Source organism: Prinia subflava, chromosome 3, assembly GCF_021018805.1.
Source record: "Prinia subflava isolate CZ2003 ecotype Zambia chromosome 3, Cam_Psub_1.2, whole genome shotgun sequence".
NCBI classification, from domain to species: Eukaryota; Metazoa; Chordata; class Aves; order Passeriformes; family Cisticolidae; genus Prinia; species Prinia subflava.
Window position 1 is genome coordinate 91,828,733 of NC_086249.1, and position 19,689 is coordinate 91,848,421.

A 19,689-nucleotide genomic window follows, 5' to 3' on the forward strand; every position below is an offset into this window, starting at 1 on the left:
ATTTTAAAAACTGCTGTGCTCCTGAAGCCATATTTTTAACACTGTACAAGTATGCAACTGAAGGAACCGGTGAACTCTTCCAGTTTTTATACTGGTATCACTTCATTCACTCTAGAACGTTATAGCAAGAACTTCACAGACGTTAAACTGAGATACTTCTTGGAAAAAAGGAAAAAAAAGAAACTTTTTCCCTGATGTCAGAAATTTCCAGTGTTTTTATTCAAAACCTCTATATATCCATTGGAAAGAAGGGAAAAAATGCCCCTCCGGGCTCGAACTGTATCTATTTGTAAGCAGTATTTTCCTACAGTGGCACCCTGTTTGCATTGCTTTTCTTGTGTTTCTGAAGGAGCAAAACAGCACAAAAATCTACCCTTATAACCTATGTGAAGTGTCTTAATGGTTATGTCAATTGTTCCTGTGTCTATCTCTCTACAAGCAAATCAAGATTCACACTGTAGTGAAATTATGCTTTTCACTGCCTCTTTCAAACAGAAAAACTGGAAGTTGCATCCCAAGCAGGATGACAAGCTTTTTGAGAGGCTACTGAGAGAAACATACCTAACCTCACTAAACCTCCAACAAGAATTACTAAGGGCACCAAACCAGAAGTAGGTTCACAACCATAAGACGGAAAAGCAGCAGCAACCAATTTCTGTATACAGGGAGGTTTTTTATTATTTTACAGTATTATTTTTATTGTTTCTTGCATCTTCTAAAAATTATAGAAGATCATAAGATAACACAGGAGAGAAAGTGTTCAGGTAAATTTTGATCATTATTCTTCCCCTTTTTAAAAGCAGAACTATTTGCAGATCATTGTGAAATCTTTAAATATTTCCATGCATAGAATTTTAAGCTATTGACAAATACAATACAAGAATGCAGATCTAAATATACAGGTTAATCACAGCAAAGAATGGCAATGTCACATTTGACTTAGCAGTTTAGTCAAAGTTACCTCTGACTATTCTCCAGGTAACAAGGAATTGCTTTGTAGAATTCCCTGTTTAATAAACTTCCTCCATAAGACTAAACCCAGGCATTATTTCTCAGTTTAAGGAGACAGAATTCTGTCAACTCATACTTCTCGTGGAAGGCAAAAAAAGTTCTGCATGGTATTTCTAAGCATAAGAAAGCTATACCTTGTTCACAAGCATTTGTTGTGCTCACAAACCAGCCATGAAAAACTGATTTGACATTCCTGAACATATGTTGATTTGAGGCAAGGAGAGTATCATGCAGTCTAAGCCTGCAGTTTGCTAGAGCTCTGGAGTGCTGCTTTTACTACCCCAGAGAAAAAACTCAGAGCAGAATGCTGCAGCTCTGCACTAACCCACCTTATGCTGCCTGTCCTAGAAAACAATTTGCTCGGTGCCCAAGGAAACACCCTGACTGCCCTGCAGGGGCGTGCCTGCAGCAGCCCTGCTGAGGCTTCCCAGGCCTGCAGCAGCCAGTGCCCTCTTGTGAGGGCTGCTCGGATGCAATGGTGAAGGGGGAAGAGGCAACTTGGGCTTTCTCCAGCACATTCCAAGGGCTCCCAACAGGAGCATGCATGGCATCATGCAACAAAACACAGTATACACACATATAAGGCATGCTGTGTGTGAGGGAACATTTACAGAATGGGCACATTTAATATTAAGGGCCTATTTTAAAAACAAAACAAACAAACAAAACCCAAAACAAACAAAAACCCAACAAAACAAACAAACAAACAAAAACCACATGCACACAAAAAAACAAAACAAACAAACAAAAAATTTAAAAAACCCCACACAAAACAAAACAAAAAACACACAAAAAAACCCACCACAAAAACAAAAACAAACCCACCAAAACTGTTGCTCATTCTTATGTCAGAAGAATGAAAAAGTAAGAAAAAGCCACAATTCACTTAGCCAGAGTTAGTTTACTTACCTCTTTTTCAGTTAAATACTGGTTTGGTGAAATGTTCATGCCATTAAATTTGCCAAGACAAAAAGGTAAATTTGACTTCCTGAAAGCAATACTCCACACACATTTGTTCAGCAGCTCTGTAACTTACCAAGAGGAGGCTGGAGCATGCCCCCTTTCTTTTCACAGGTCCCGATGGGCTGTATGTCCGAGGAATCCACAAGCCTCCAGAAATCATTTTTGTTGTCACTCCCATCCAGCCGCAGCCTGAGCCTGGCTCCAGTGATTCCAATGACTGTAGCTATACAAACTGAGGTCACGTTGCGAGGATCGTGCGCTTCCAGTTTCATACCAACTTTGAAATCGTTCGTAGGCGGAATTCTAGACTGTGATAAAAGGTAGAAGACTTTTTCTTATTGTTGTTAATATTGCTAAATTTACCAGCCAGCTCAACATACAGCTTTATTTCCTCCAAATTTATCGTAAGTGTGATAAATATGAAGAAGCTTTTAAACTTTGAGTGTCAAGCAGCAAGTCAGAAAAGGCAACTGGATAACCTACCAACTCCATAAGCATACCTGATTTCTAAAAAGATAAGGATGCTAAGAAAGGTAACAGGGGAATCCTCATGAAGACATGAACATAAGAGTGTCGTGAATGGAATACAAGGACATTAGGAAACATGACATGCAACGAAAAGAAACCAAAAAACCAAAACACAAACCAACACACACATCCAAAAAAAATCCCAACCACAAGGTTTATTAGCTTCCAATTCAAAAGAAATAATTATCCTCATTACACCAATACTTTGGAAATCTAAATAAAATTTGGACCCTTCTCTTTTTGGACCCAAAAAATCCTTACATTACAAAGAAAGAAAACAGTAAAAAGAGGTAGTGTTAACATTTTAAAGGAAGGAAACAGTCCCAAAGTTGTATAAAACTTCTGTGCTAAGACAAAAACCGTAGCTTGTTCTTATTTGCAGAGAATTGAATATAATCAAAACATACAATACAATGCCAATTTAATTAGCACAGAGAAAAGAAAGTGACAAATGCAATTTGGTCTTTCGGCAGAACTTTTAGTAACGCTAAAGATGAACAAAAGTGGGGGATTTTTTTTAGTCATGTATCAACACCTTATGAGCAGAGATTGCCTGGATTGCAGTCTGATTACTTGCCTTCTGTCACACTGCAGACAATGACTTCACCTACTGATGTTCAAAACTTTGTATTAACACTAACAGGGATAGAATGGCTCTCACTATTCTCTTTACTTGTCTCATCATTTCCAGCCTAAATTTTATTGATGGAATTTTTGGCCAACATTATAATTTAATTTATTTTTGGACCTTAGCAAATACAACCAAAAGCTACAACTGACCCTTTCTCAGTACCCTTTCAACAGTGTAAATAAGCACAGAAATTTCTCTTAGGAGATGATGACTATTCTCCTTTCACTCTGGAAACTCTTTTTGTGCAACTCTTCAGTACAAAGCTGGTTTTGAATACAGACACCCAGAACTGTAAGCAGCCTTCCCCATGACATTTAAACCCAGTAGCTACCCCACCCAGACTAAGAGAGTGTGACTTCTAACACAGGAGGCACGTTAGAATACCCCAAACCATGGGCATTCACACCCAAAGGACTCCTGTGTCCCTTTGTGCCTGCCTGACCAGGTCAGGTGGGGATCCCACAGCTGGCAAAGTGCACTCACCTGTCTGTGGATACAGGAAAAGACAGAAGAAATCTGCTCCTGCAACAAGTGTCAGTGATAATTTTTCTCCATCACATTTAAATGTTTAAAATAAATCCTGCTCTACTTGCTGTATTATGCAGGTGCACTATTTACAACACACCCTAGATCAACAGCAGGAGCCCTGGAGGAGCCTGAGCCCAAAAGCCGAAGAGGCGAGCAAAATTCAGTGAGCATCTGCTACTGCTGCACTCAGACAGCAGGCTGGCTGAAAAGGGAGCCCAAGCATATTAAATTTAAAGGGCAATTCAATTTCAGGATATTGCTTGTCAAGCTGTTATTTTGTACAACCAGGAAAAGCAACAGAATTTGAGAAATTGGGGAGTTTGTTTCTTTGTTTGTGGAAAAGGTGAGCTAGTTGAAATACCAACAACTCAAGGCATTCTACTAAAACGGTAAGTCCTCCACACTAGTTTGTCTTTAAATAAAACAACAAAACCTTGCTAAGTAACAGCCTTGCTTTAAGTTCTGCTCAAACCACAAGGGACTGAGCTTTCACATTTAAAATTTTCAATTGCTTGGGAAAGTGTTTTAGGGCAAGAAAAAGTAATATGAAGTGCATTGAAATTTTAAGTAGTTATTAAAAACAAAGCAACAAATAAAATACCTTCTAAATTAAAGTATCTAAATTAAGATAAATATTTTAATCAATTTCCATTAGCTGCATCTTAATTTATAGTAAAGGCTTTAATTTATTGTTCCCCAGGTAATTTTTAATTACTGCAGAATTTAAACTTTTAAAATTCCCACAGGTGACAAATTCTGGATGTAATTGTCAAATTAAGTTTCTCTCTGCTCTTTAGTTTTTTGGCTGGGCACAGCAGTGTATTTCTTTGCATTTCACAGAGTAATAATGACATGTACAATTCATGTGTAACCCAATAAAAGTCAAATTAGTCCTACACAAAGAACAAGCACTTTAGGTTCTAAAATCTGCAAACATTATGTAGTGAGAGGATCTAGCTCTGCACTTATCACCATTGCATATCAATTTCTACTTAAAGGTTGACTCCTGGAAAAACTGAATATCTGCATATGCAAATTGTTTTGAAATTTGCTATGCACATAAATTAAAGCTCTCCTTTCCAACTCACACAGTCCTTAAGCAATCCAGGTCACTTGGATTTATCTTCATCAACACATGTCACCTAAGCACCTCTATTCAGGGCATTATTTGGTTGCTCAGTTCAGACTTCCTGAGCATTACTAGGGAAGAGGAAGATGCAAGAAAGGCCACATGGAAAGGCTTTCGAGCAGCTTTCTGCAGTAGTTATATTCCTTGGGAGCATACACTCTGGTCATGTGGTTTATGGTCTCTGAGTATGGCATTAACCTCAGAAAGATCCAGGGAAAATATACCACCCTCTGCCTTTACCCAGGAGGAGTTTGAGGTGTCTGCCTTGTGAAAAACACATACTGTGAAATTAATTTCTGGAGTCCCACTCAGAGCTCTGGACACCAACGTTTTCAGCCACCTCGCACTGAACGCAGCATGTGAGGGGCTCTTTGCCCTTTATCTTCATCTGCAAACAGCAAGCTGAGATTCAAGATCTAGCAGGAGGAAATGCTACCACCTGTGTTTCTCTCTCCTTAGTCTCTATTCCTGCAGCTGCTTCAGTCACTGAGTGATGGTTCCTCTCCTTCTCACTACTCAATTCGTGCTGCTTTTTATTTGGGCCCTCACTGGAGATCAGGATCATTTACAGTACAGTCAGACCACCAACAGACCCCAGAAAACAATTTCAGAACATGACCAAGCCACTGAACTAGACATGCACTGCTTGTCACACCTATTACACTTTTATGAACCTGAACAATCCAATTCCCTAGCTGCTATCTTCCTAACACAGTCAGGGCACACAGACCAAAATGAATCCTATTTACCTTTACACAGACAAAACACAGCTCAGCTTGGGAAAACAGAGAGAAAGATGCCTAAAGAGATTGACTCAGTCTCCAAGGGGTGAATAACTGGAGGTCATTAGCTTACACAAGATGGTAGATTTAAACTGCATCTACAAATACATACCATGATGTTTTAAGTTTTACCTTTCATATTTTCCAGATTCTGTACTGTATTACTATATAACTCTGAACTTCATATAAAGTGTTAGCAAGTTCTCTTCACAGTTTAGTTAGACAAAACAATCCTTTTCCAGCCTGAGAACCAAGGACACCACTGCAGCTTCAGGCCCAAAAGTGTAAACAACAGGGAATTGAGGAGAGCAACCTGAGAAGATGGGACTTCATAACCTGAAGCTGTAACTGGACAATTAACCCCAATATGTAAATAGACCAAAACTTATAAAAGTGTGAAAACTCATGCCCCGTTGTCCATCTTGAGTGTAGCCTCGGCCATGCTCTTTCCAAGGTGTATCCTTTGAAGGTCTTTTTAATAAATACCTACTTTATTTATTTAACACTGTCTAACCTCTGTTCTAGGTAGCCTCTTAAGGCATCAACCTCACCATCAGGTAGAGGGGATCAAACTTCTAGGGTATGGTGTAATACAAAATAGTACGTTAAACACCCTTCATTATAAATCCAGTATTTCCTCTGTATTCCCAAATATTCCACTTGATTTTTTTTTTAATTTTAGTATCTGTTACCCCTAAGTAGAAAGTATTCTGTTCAGAAAGAGATAAAATTAAACATATTAGAGATCCAGGAAAAAAAGTGGTGACTAAATTCTACGCACACACATAGCTAGACAGAATTAAAGGAAATCTTTCAAAAATGGGGCAGAGGAAAGACTCCTCTGATAATCAGCCAAATTTTTAATTCTCACTAAAATCATGGTAGCACTAAGATCATTGAAAAAAATAGAAACCATTTTTGAACACTGACAGGGCTATCTGTTTTCATTAGCTAGTCTTTCTTTTTCTTTTAAGGAAAACAGAGTTCAAAGATACAATTTTAATAAAACCCTCAAAATTTGGCTTGAGGCAGAAACCAAGAATGGAAAAACTTCTGTAGCTAGTAACTGCCAAAACTGTAAGCTACTGATAACTACAGATCAAAAGAAGTCAAATGGGAAGTCTGCAAGCAGTCTAAATATGAAAGTTTTTCTAGGATCACCGTGTAACAGGCATACACACACACACACTTGCAAAACGATATCTAGCATACCTGTCTGAAACAATGCAGAGGGGCAGCTACTGATTCGGTCTCTTTCAGATAATCATCCCAATTAAACTTTTCTGGAAGACACAAGAACAAAAAAGACCATATACACAGTTTCTTAAAAGGGAACTTAAATTAAATGAGAATTTGAAGAAAGAGAAGGACAGAAAACCCAACTATCTTGTAGAATACATTTTTTTCAAGAGCATAATCATTCTCAAATGGAAACTCCACCTCTGAAATACATCCAGACCTTGAAGGAGCTTCAAGAGTAATGTTAATTTACAGGGGTGAACACACAATAGGCAAAATTAATATAAACCTTCCTTCAAATTTTTTTTGTGCTCCACATGCAAACTGATCCAAGTCAGAATATCTAGATTCAATTCTCTGCCTAAGGATCTCCCAAGCATCCTCATATAATCACATTAGCCTTGCTGTATCTTAGTTCCCCTAACAGCAGGGTTGATATGATAACCTCATGAGTACTGAGATATATACACTGAAAAACATAGACATGTGCATACTGTTTAAAATATATGTTATGAATATTATCCACTAGAAAGCAAAAAGATCAGCATAGCCTTCCAACTGCATCTTTGTCTCTTTTTATCTGAAGTCACATAAAGGTTTCATTTTGTAGAACACATAGGTAAATATTATGGCAATGTCAAGAAAACAAAATCATGGTAGTTTTTCCAGTGTTAATAGTGTCATTGTTTATGAGTATGGCAAGGGGATTCTGCATTAATTAGCGTTATCAGTTTTGCATGAATGGAAAAATATGAAGAATCAACATCAAAGATATAAGCAAGTATAATAATTATTTTAATATAACGTGTAAGAGAAAAGCTAAGATGGCACAGCTAATAATTTTGTTACTAAATTAGAAGTGAGCCCTTTTGCTTTTTTTTCTTGTTTGAGCAGCTGGCATCTTTCAGATGTTCCTGAAGAATAAAGCACTGATGAACCCAAAATGATGCAGTGATGCCACCCAGCGGCTCAGCAACAGCAACATGGCCCAACACAAAATTCTGGGGGATGATGAAGAACTTGCTCTGGGTGTGCCAGTAATTCTTCCAAAAACGCTGCTGGGCAGACACTTAAACACATCTCTGCAGTTTTCAGGAGAGAGGAGAAGCAAACAATCAGAAATTGGCAGCATCTTCTAGCACTCACATCCAGCTTCCCTGAAGGATGTGTGGTGGCTCAAGGCCAGAGTCTGCCTACAGTAGCACAGCACTCAGCTGACAATACCAAGTGCCTCAAGCGAGAGGGAACCACCCCTCGGCCTGCTGAGGCCCTGGGTTTTGGGGAAGCAGGTACAAAAGTGTACCACTCATTTGTCCTGGGCACTGCAGAAGCCACGTGCTTGTTAGCTATGTGAGAAGTCAGTAACAAGTCAGCAAAATGCCAAAAGCTATAAATTTGATGGTCTGCAATATATGCAGGCTGTTAGCAAAGACACTTCTACACAACATCTTGGAATTCCATCTATTTTGGAATGAAAATTTTATTCACACATTTATGCAGTAACACTGATTTTGTATTACTTACAAAAGGCTGGATACATTAACTTAAATATTTATATTTGTATTTCAAGGAGGCAGAAATAGCTCTTCAGAGCTTTCCCTAGAAAGTAGCCTCCAGATTTGTTGCTCTTTTCAATACCAGCTTACAGAGGGTGCAAATATTAAACATTATGAACAGGTAGCAAGTTTTTATCTTATAAAAATTCTTCTTGGACTCTTAATAATAAAGCTGCTACTTCAGGTTGCCTTCTCATAAAAAAAAAAGTTTTTTAATCAGTTTACCTTAGTAAATACCTAATTCTACGTAATTAAATCTAGTCAAAAGAAAACATTAGTTGTGTCCCAGCTGTCTCAGATCTAACATGATGTAAAAGCTGTAGTCACGCATCATAGCCTCATTGTGTTAAGGACTGTACAAATATAGATACTTCAATGACATCAAATTTAGCAGGAGAAAACGTCATTCACCTTCTCCAAAAAAAAATTATATAGTAACATTTCCCAAATTATCTCAATTTTAATAACAGGATGGTGAATTTTGGGATGATCAAAAACAGAGAGGGAAAGAAAGTTCTGTTTTTTCAAGGCAACATTTACTAGAGAGACACAGAAGGTAACACAAGCAGCCAGCTGCAGATAAAGCCAAGAGGAAAACAACATTGCCTATCTCTTTGCTTTAAATCCTGGCTATCAAAAGCTCTTGCATCAAGCAGAAATGTCCTGGAGTTAAAATTAGAAGCTCTCCACCTGTGAAGATACACTGTATTAAATTAGAGCCAAGGTCTCAGAGATGGTGCTAATTATCATTTAATTACTGCAGTTATAGAAATAGGAGACACATGTATGTTTGCAACATGTCAGATGCACCTCTAGAAAGAAAAGCACATGGAAAAAATATCTATAGGAAAGCTTCTCTGTACTCTCAGAGTGCACAGGTAAGGAAGCAATTGTATTTTACATATTTTTAATTCTAAGGACCTTGGAAATCTGCAGCTTCTGACAACCAGAAATCCTTAAGAAAATTAGCTCATACTAAATAAATTAATGCGCATTTCTCTTCACACTCAAATCTGCAGGCTGAATTAAACAGCTTAAGAAAAGATCGTTATGCAACAACCAAAACTTTATAACCCACCAGGAAAGTGAAAAGTAGAGCGAAAAAGAAAATTTTATGCTGAAGAACAAACCAGCATATACTGGAAATGGAACAAAACAAAACCCACACCAGACGGTAACTAGAGCTTTATGTAAATGAAAAAAAAATATTAGTTTATAACCAGCATAGGAGTGAAACTCTTTAACAGTGATTCAAAACAAGCAGCAGCGACAAAAAGCCTGACTAATTTAAAAATGGAGGGACTGAGTTTATGTCACAGTTGCTTGCATTACTGGCACTGACCCATGGGTCAATGACCCTTAATGTTCTCTGCAATGCTGTATCAATACCCTGTCACTTCTTGTCAAACCTGCCAATTCCAAAGTAACTCAAGCTAGAAGGGACCGCAGGAGGTCTCTAGTTCAGCCTCCTGCTCCTCTAGGGTTCTGTCAGACTCAGTGTGAAGATTTCCTCACCAAGGAGGAATTTCTTATGCTCCAGCCAGTATTTGCCACTTCTCCTTCCACAGTGGCTCTTTTCATCCACCTGACAGGTAGTTGAAGACAGCATGACCATCTCCCATAAGCTTTCTTCTCTTTTAGCTAAAAAAAACCCCCATTTCTTCTGGTTTCAGTACCAGTTTTTTGCTTCTGTCTTGCGTTCCGGCTCCTTCAGTTTCTTGCAGGACTTCAAGCCAGCCCTCTCCAGCACAGCGGTGCCTTCCTTGCGCTGTGCAGCTCCGAACTGAGGACAGCTCTCCGGACACAGCCTCCCAAACGCCCCAGAGCAGTGAACCTCCCTCCCCCGGCCTGCTGCCGCAGCTCTGCCCGCAGGACCCCCATGCAGTTGGCGTGCTCCGCCACAAGAGCTCGCTGCGGGCCCGCTCTCAGCCGCTGCCTGCCGGGATCCAGCGCCGTTCCTGCTCGATTCCTTCCCAGGCCGGCAGCTTCCCGCCCGGGCTGCTGCAGGGCCCCGCCCGGGCTGCCCGCGGCCGAGAGGGACTCTGCATTCACCACTGCGCGGATCCTCACCGGGGTCCTGCCATTCACTGCCCCAGCACTGGCAGGTCCATCTAAGGCATCCTTCCTTCCAGCCTACTGTCTACTCCTCCCCATGAGATGTTGCACACAAACTGGTCTGGCAGTGTGTTCTGCCCAATCGTCCCCATCTGACAGTAAGGCATACAACAGCATCTGCCCTAGTACTGACCTCTAGGAAATACCATTACCCAGGTGGACCTTGCACTGCCTGACAGTCCAGGTAATTTTTCATCCACCTATCCAAACCACACCTCATCAGTTTGGCTGAAAGGGCACTACAGAAATTGTACAGAAAGCCTTGCTGAAATAGACATGAACAACATCCACTGCTCTCTTCCTTGTTTCCTGAATAACTAAGCACAAAAGACAATCAATCATACACAGATCACACTTGGCAAATCTACCTCCACTGCTCCTCATCGTTGTCCTTGACACTGCATACTATTTGACCTTTTCCAGTCATGCTGAAACTTCCTCAGTCACTGCAAATTTTCCAAAAGGAGCAAGAAGCCTCCTCGTGACATCAATCCCCTGCCTCAGCAACCCTGGAGGCATCGTATCTGCAGCCATGAATAAGTGAATTTTGTTGCTCGGTTTGTTGAAGTGCTCCCCCATCTTTTTGCATCATATGTAATTCTCCAGTTCAGTGTAAATCAAAAAGTTTTACAAAATTTTAACTGAAGATTTAAACTATGAGTTGTCACTTGCAGATTGATAGAACTTAAGGCCCTGGCTTGTTTAGGTTAATATAATACAGTATCACCATAGCCTAAACACTTTTAGACAGATGGAACACATCGTGTCTTCTCAGATCACCCCTAGGTTCCCTTGGCAAGCATCTGAGACTTTGGACATGGAGATGGATCTTTTCTAGTCTTCATCCCACGATCTCTCTTCTTCAAAGATGACATTTCCTTTTGACTTCTGTTCACACACTCCGGCAAATACAGCAGTTGAAGTGTTAAGTAATTCATACTCTGCTTTTTACCTTGTACCTCTTTCTATATGTTGTGATCCTTCAGTTAAAATTTTTCTCCTCCTCATGTTTTTCTTTACTCACTTTAGTCTGTTTCTTTTTTAACCCATTCTTCTCACACCTGTATTTCCTCTCTGACTTTTCCTATCACACATCTCTCTGGAAACTCTGGAGACTTGCTTGTAGTTGCTAGCCCAAAGCATTGTATGGCATCTTCCTTCATGTAGCTTCAAGAGGCTCTTTCTGCTCCTTTGCCACCAACAAGCAACAACACAGGATAAAAATTATCTCATACGTAGAAATGTATATGTAGATCTTGCAAGAAACTCCTCTCTGTTTGACAGAACTGAGCCTAGATTTCATGAGGAAGTTCAGTTCCCAGACACTAGGTTAACAAGACCAAGTCAAGAACATGGAACACTGAATAAAGAACACAGCAAGAATAAAGCTTGCCTGCTTAGCACTGCTTCTCCACAAAGCTTTTTCAACACCTTGCCCTCAACTGCAGGAGGAGGCAGTGACATTTTCCAGTGACTCATGAAATATGGTTATCTTATCCACATATGAAAAGCACTTTGCTGGTGGGGGCATGTCTTACAGCACTCCGTCTGTCATGTGAGACAACATTATTTAAAACAGACACGCTGAGTCCAGTTTGACTGGAGCTCCTTTCACATTGCAGAGGAGGGAAAAAGACACAAATACACTTCCTTTTCTGTCTCAAAGTAACAGGGACAAATAACAAGATGATAGGTTGCCCACAGAGGTTGTGGATTCTCCTCCTCTGGAGATAAGTCTTCTGGATACAATCCTGCTTAATGCGCTCTAGGGGCTCCTGCTTGAGCAGCAGGTCGGGTTAAAATGACCTCCAGTGGTTGCTTCCAACCTTAGCCACTGTGATGGCCAGAATCCCAACAAATGAAAGTTAGCTCTGGCAAATGTAACAGCTGAAGGCTGTACTATGACTGGCATTGTCTCTTTTATGCAAAGTCATGACCTCAATTACCCAGCTAATGTGTCGGTATCATGGCATGTTTGATCAGTGACTATGCTACTGGTACCCAAGAAGAACCAGACCATCCATCAGGAGTCAGAGGGCACAGAAACGTGAGCAGAGTGAGAGTTCAAATAATTCAATGTGAGTTCAAATAATTCAATGTCATTTTTTCAAGAACTCCTGAAGAGATCTCATAGTTTAGTCAATACTACTCATGACATTTCTTACTGTCCCAAATTCAAACAAACGATGTGAACAGGCAAAGGGTATCTAAGGATGTTGCTGTTGTCCCACTGCAGCCCACAGAATCTACCCTGACAGCAATCTCGTGTACACACTGCATTATGGCACCTGCTGAGGATAGCAGATCCTAAGTTAGCTAAGATTCTGAATCCTTTCTGGTATGTACTTTTCCTCTGTTTACTAAAAAAACCGCAAAATTCGTTTTCAAATAAATTATTTAAGTAAAATTAGAATCCCAGGAAATTTAATCCACTTAGTAATCCTAAAAACTCAAAACTATTAAACTGAAAATTCTTCTTTTGGCACCAGGAAACACATTAAGGAAACAGAAGGTAACTGCAACAGAAAAGGCATGAAACTGAGAAATACATGATGAGAAGAACAGACAAATCAGTAACAGTTTAAAAATAATGATGTTTACACAGCATCTTTGATTATATGAAGAGTATTTATCTTGGCTAGTAAAACTAGCAGGATAACTCAAGCAGTTTCAACCATCATTTTCTATACCAAAACATACTTTCCTAACAGCTAGACAAAAGCAATGGCATGTTTTTAACTATAATAACCAGTAATAACCCAAGAGATTCCAACAAGGAAAAAAAAGGTCAGAAAATAGTACAATTCAAACACACACTTTTTCTTTTAGAGTACTTTAACTAATAACCTGACAGCTGCAATACCTACCACTTTTTAAAGATGGGTTGTTTGCCTGCTGATTCTTTCCATTTTTCCCTTTTTTAATATTCTTTGAATCTAAAAGACAAGATTCCATTACACAATAAATGTAATATTCACATCATAATGATACAGAATATCTTGTTGACTTGATTTTATTCATTTCATTGCATAATCTAAAAGGTATCTACACTCTAAATTTAATCACTGCACTATTTTCCCTTCAAAATATATTGAAAAGTACAGTACGAAAAAGCAGAGCTTTTGACTACTTTATATGAATTATTAGAATAAATCTAGTTGCAGAATACAGAATATCAGCTCCACAGACAGAAATCCTGTCCTTTATTTTAAATTTAACTTCAACCTACACACAATTTGAGGTCCTATCCAGATATCACTGGATATCTTTATACACCTGGTTATACACAGATCACTGTGAATTGAGAAACAAGGAAAAAAAAAACCCATCCTAAAACCATATTTCTGAGTTACAGATTTCATTCTATATTGAGATTCTTTAATACTCAATATTCTCAATATAAAATTCTCAAACACTCAAAGCGGCTATCTCAGTGCACACATCAGTTATTTAAAAGAATCCTTCAGGAGAATCTACCTTCTCTATCATTAATCTTGGCACACACTCAGAAAGGGGTCTGCCATATTTCATTTTTGATGGATTTTGGCACGTATGAGAGATGCAGGAGAACCGGGCAGCTATAATGGAGAAGACTGAGACAGACAGTTCCACTCATTCCTTTTAAAATACATTGTTTGGTGACCTGCTTTTGACCTTCGTGGACGCAAATGCAATTCAATTATGACATTTACCTGAGAACAAAAATGCAAGTACGTTTTCAGATTTAAAAAGCTTTTTTGTTTTTACCAAGATCTGCATAGGAGAATAACTCTCTTGGTCTGCAGATGTGTCAGTACTGGGAATGGGGCTGCTCCTCTAGTTCTGCTTGTGCCTAGCTCACATTTGGGTTACCCCACTTAGCCTGAACTGGTACAGAAGAAGGCTCACTTTTACTGCAAGATTGCACTAGTAGCCGATTATTGGTAGCTGTATTCACTTGCTTTTGAGTCTACAGCTACTGACTGGCTTGCTCTTGAAATAAAAACACTCCTGACCTCGAATGTAAAGCATTTGGTGACAGAAACACTTGAAATACAATGAGTTGTTCTGCAGGAAAGACTAAGCCCTAACAGTGTTTCTTTTCTGTAAGTAAAGCATTTCTTGAAACATACTGACAAGCAACGTGTGTTGTTCAGCACTTCCACCTCACATCTTTCATTATCAAGGAATTGCCATGTAATGCAAGAGCTGAGTCATTACAATCTTCTGTCACCAGTCCCCAAATCCTCCCCCACCACTCAGTGTAAGCGAGGATAAGCCATCCACGTGGTTCTGTGCTCGGCAGGATGTGATGCTCCTTTGGCCAGAGCACAGCGATGGCCAGGGCACCTTGGGGCTGGCCAGGCAGGGCCTCAGCATCCAGAGCCACCCCATCTCTGCCCAGGAGCTACCGGGGGGTGGCACTGGGGACAGCCCCAGCACTGGGTGCCACCCCAGGAGGGGGACAGGCTGGGGCTGGGAGGGCCACAGGGCTGGGGCTGTGGTGACCTGGAGGCTGGCCCTGCTGCGGCATCACCGGGGCAGGGCTGACAGGGGGCCTGGGCAGGATGGGTGAAGGCCCCAGGCGAGTAAGGGTCATTAAAGCCTATTGGTGTACCCAGGGCCACAACACCTTCCAAGAATAACCCAGACTTCACAATCCTACAAAATCAATGCACAGCTACACAACTGCTCAAAATACACTGCAAAAATACCACCTTTTTCTCCTAAAGCAGACATGGGCAGAACTCCAAGTCCTTTGGAAAGGAAACAAAATGCTATGTTTACTCCTTGACTTAACCTTCTTTCTTGACTTACATGCTCCTTCTTTTGGAAGAAGTTTGATTTGGAAAATTTTCTATTATATAGCTTCTTGAAAAAAATGCTTATGAAGGTCAACTTCAGATGGAACTGCTGAAATTATCTGGAACAGTGCCCACAGTACATCATCTAACCCCAGTACTTCCTCAGCAGTAGGGCTTAAACCCACACAAGTGGATACCCTACAACTACCTGTGGGAATCTCAGAAGGGCTAGTGCTCAGTAACACTGAAAAGATGCAAGGCTAACGTTCACCTTCTCCATTCTACAAGTCAAAATATATTTCATCCAGCCTCTTTGTGACTGAGCTGAATCCAGCTAATTTTCTACTGGGAGGTAGCAATCAACAGCAGGACCTTTTGCCATGTTCTATAACCTCGGTCAGGTTTCCCCACAGTCACAGTACTGCTGCAGACATCAGGCGACAGCTTTCAGAACAAATAACTTCCCAATCTGACTATGTCCAAAAAGGAAATCAGTGAGTCTCTTATGTGGAACTCGGCTGAAAGAAGAGAAGTAATAATTGCTTCCTGCAAACACCCAAAGCTTGAAAGGCCAGAGTCATGAAAGAATATCTACCCAGCAGTGCTAGATTAAAAACAAGATGACAGTCTTTCTTGATAAGAGACATCAAGAACAGGTGAAAGAATGTGAAAAACTGCAGCCTGGACACCATATGTGTTCTTGCTGACAATCGCTACATGAATTATTTATTCCCTGTACCAGCTAGCTTTAGTGCCTCTTTCAAAAATACCACAGCCAATGTGAAAGTTAAAACAAAACACTCTTGGCAACATATTTTTCTTATCAGCCATTAGAAAACTAAAAGAAAAGAAGAGATGATTATATTAATGAGAAGCGGATTTCTCAAAAGCATTTTAAACAACTATTTCATTTGAGGCAGAGGCTATTTCATTCACAGAAAACACAAAGCACTGTCACTATCATTTGCTTTTGATGGCTGGAAATCTCCTGTTTAAAACACACAAATAAATCTTACCCAGCATATGCAGAAGCATCCGAGAGTAAGTGGGAATAAAACCAAGATTGCTTTCAAAGGATCCCCTTGCTTTTATGCATTCCAACTTTCTTCAGTGGGAAGTTGGGAATACCATCACAAAGCTGGAGTGCTTTGTCTAAGCAGATGCAAAGCTACGAGCAGGAAGAATTACCAACTCATTCCCACATGAGACACCCCGTATCTACTGCCACCCCAGAAAACTTCCCCCAGTCTGTATTTCACAGGCACTGCTTCACAGTCTGTACTTCCCAGCCTTGTCCACGTGTGCTTTTTCCAATGTTGGCAGTTAGGGTGCATAAAAAATTATGGTTTATTTTCAAAAAAAAAAAAAAATCAAGAAATTAAGATTTTATTAAAACCAATTTTATAAATATTAATCTTTTATAAACACATGGGGTTTTTTAATGCCTGCCAATCTACATTTGAAATTTTGCTGTTTTATATTTTAATAAATTTAGTTTCCAAAGATCGTATAAAAACATTCAGCAAGAAGGCCATTATTCAAATCACTGGGCTGAACAAGATGACTCTCTCTGCATATGATCCTTAGCTTGGCCAAGCCTTGAGGTCAAACCTCAAAAAATGAGGTAATGAAAGACATAATATGTACCTGTGAATAATTGTACAGGTCCAAAAAGTATTTTCTTTTCATTCAGGTCCTAGCCACATTCAATGGCTAATTCCTTGAAACCTGAAAAATTGATTTGAAAATAGGAACTCTATTTATATATTGGAGACAGAAGAGACTTATTAGTCCTAGAGCCTTGAAGCTCATGGTAACAAAAAATCAAAATAGGCCAGCTTAATTCATTGTCTATCATCCCCTGTCCATTTTTAAATGGAAAAGTTCCAGTTTATTTCTCAATGTAAAACACAGTATGTGTTAGATAATTTGCCAAAAACAGAGTTAGAATGAAATTCTGCTTAATCATCAAATAGACTTAATTAAATGCTACTCAGTCTCTAAAAAAAGCAACGAAGAATAGGATAGAATTAAAATAAAAAGTTTTGAAAACAAAGTAATACATATAAGTACATAGCATTTATATATTTCCTATGTATCTATACATACTTAGCCTACACTACGTACAGGTTAAATACCCTATGAAAAATTTCTTTCTTTTAGGGTAGCAAGATTACAGTACAGCATATACTAAGATTCTAAAAGCAACATATTCTATTGTTCAACAGCTATTTCTTTTCTAGAGTGCACTTCATAAGCTAAAGCTTTAGATACAACCCAAGATTAGAGTAAGATTTTTTAACATAGTGCTTTCTGCTTACTGATTCAAAACTCCATGTGTTTACATTACTCCCACCCTATCTGTAACCACAGAATTTTGCTGATAAGATTACTCAACAGAAGACAGGCAAGAGCAACCACATCTATCACTTAAGAAATTAGAGACAAAGGGAAAAAAAAAAGACAAAGCTATCCTGACTGACTTGTGAATATCAAATAAAAAAATAAGCAGAGAAGGCAGTGCTAAAACTCTGGGCAAAGACAATCCTGGTGACCAATGTGTATTTCCTCTTATATTATTTCCTCTCTTATTGAACCCCAGTTTCTTGCCTGAGATGCTTTAAAACTCTGCAACTTCTTTCTAGAAGACTTAACCTTTCAGCAAACTAGATGACTGTTTTGTCTAAGTGATGGCAAGCATTGTGCCTTGTAACAGTAACAGCTTTCACCCCACAATGGTGTGCTACATGGGAAGGCATGTATGTGCTGCCTTGTAAGACTTGGTATTTGCTCATTGTCCAGCGGGGAAAATGAAGTTCACAGTCATGCTTTCAAGACTTCTGCAGCTATCCCTTAGCCACCTTGAAGTCTTCAACACTTCTGACGGTTCAAAACATGGCAGGATGCCACTCTTCTCAAACAAACCCCTTGTCTTTTCCTGATGTATGAGAAATACCTTTGGGTGACAAAAAGTTTTGCTCTTCCCATATCACACAGTTACTCACCCTCAAATGAAGTTTCTAAAACAAGCCCACTGCTCAGGAAGGGGCCTTCTTCTCACTCCCTACTACACAGCATTGTGAGCACCTTTCAGCTACCTTTTACCACACCTCAGTGCACATAATTGAGGATATCCAGACAGAGTGAATACGAAATTTCTCCTTTCCTTTCTTTTTGTGCTTCCCTAGCAGGAATCTTATCTTATCTGCTTGGAACAGGGAGTCTTTTTGACTATATTTAGACAAGAGTCATGCAGAAAACCTACAAGAGAAGGGGACAGACTTCCTCCATAAAGTCTTGGTTCAACAATTAAACAGATGACTCCTGCCATTACAGAAAATCTATTCTAGCAAAAGACAATTATTTACCAAGGGAACACACAAGCACATAAAGCAGCTTGGGTTGAAGTTGGAAAGCTCAAGGAAAGTACAAAAGTGCAAGTAGCCTTTTGTGGGGGAGGACTACCAATTTGGAAGTTTCCAAAGCAACAACAACATGGTTTCAGACAGTGGATCTTTTTCTCTACTTTTTTTTTTTTTGTTTGTTTGTTTTTTTTTTTTTTTTGTTTTTTGTCTTTTGTTTTTTGTTTCACCAGCCCAAACACTCTTGTTTCTTCTTAAGTCTCACACTCCATTTTAGGTCTGAACTCACAATTAACATCTGCAAATATGACACAACAGAAATCACATCTTTGTGGTACACTGTGTACTTGTAGATGAATTTCTTTTAAAATGTTCATTTTATCTTCAAGAAACAGTTGCTAATGTCATTCACTGGGATAAAATTTGATTATCTGTACTACTTAGTTATTATCCTGCTAAACTATAGGCACCTCCAGAATAAAACTCTATTTTTTATTTAATAGTACATCTAGATACATTTCTCAATTTCAGAGTGCAGTAATGGTTCAAGGCTGTCACAGGACACAATTCTTTTCATTAAACTTATAGAACTCAAGACAGCCAAATTCAGCATATGTATTCTAGAACAATGTGAAGTTTGAACTTACCTCTATTAAGTAGAGATCACAAATTGTCTTCCTTAATCTAACAGTATAGCAAATTGTCACATTGTATCCCACCAGCTCCAGGAAAAGAATTTAGCAGGTTCCCCACTTTCTTTCCCCTTGGATTAAAGCTAGCAGGCCTTACCTTTCCCTGATGTTCTCCCCATGGTAACACTTCTGTGATCTCTCCTCTCACAATAAAAGGCTGAAGTTGAAAGACCACTTAATTCTTCCTTTCAGCACAACAGTTTCCTGTGGAGCAGTAACACAACAAGTTACGGGGGGGAAGTTGTTGTTGCTGTTTGGATTTTCTTTTTTTGGAAAGGATCATTTTTTTGTATTGGTGTATGATTACCTTGCTGGTTTTAAATTGCAAGTGTTTAACAAACTATCTGTAGGAGAGTAGTGTGAAAACAA

The 19,689-nt window shown here is 39.3% G+C and overlaps 1 protein-coding gene across 1 annotated transcript in view; it reads right to left on the minus strand.

The window, feature by feature from the left end:
- Window positions 1-19,689, minus strand: part of SCML2 (Scm polycomb group protein like 2) — a 72,398-nt gene that overhangs the window by 39,624 nt on the left and 13,085 nt on the right. The window contains exons 2-5 of the mRNA XM_063392908.1: window positions 19,418-19,524; window positions 13,350-13,418; window positions 6,785-6,855; window positions 2,048-2,282 (exon numbers count right to left, since the gene is read on the minus strand). Of these exons, the coding sequence (XP_063248978.1) occupies window positions 2,048-2,282; window positions 6,785-6,855; window positions 13,350-13,418; window positions 19,418-19,439 (397 nt within the window). The 5' untranslated portion in view covers window positions 19,440-19,524. The remainder of the gene's footprint in view (window positions 1-2,047; window positions 2,283-6,784; window positions 6,856-13,349; window positions 13,419-19,417; window positions 19,525-19,689) is intronic.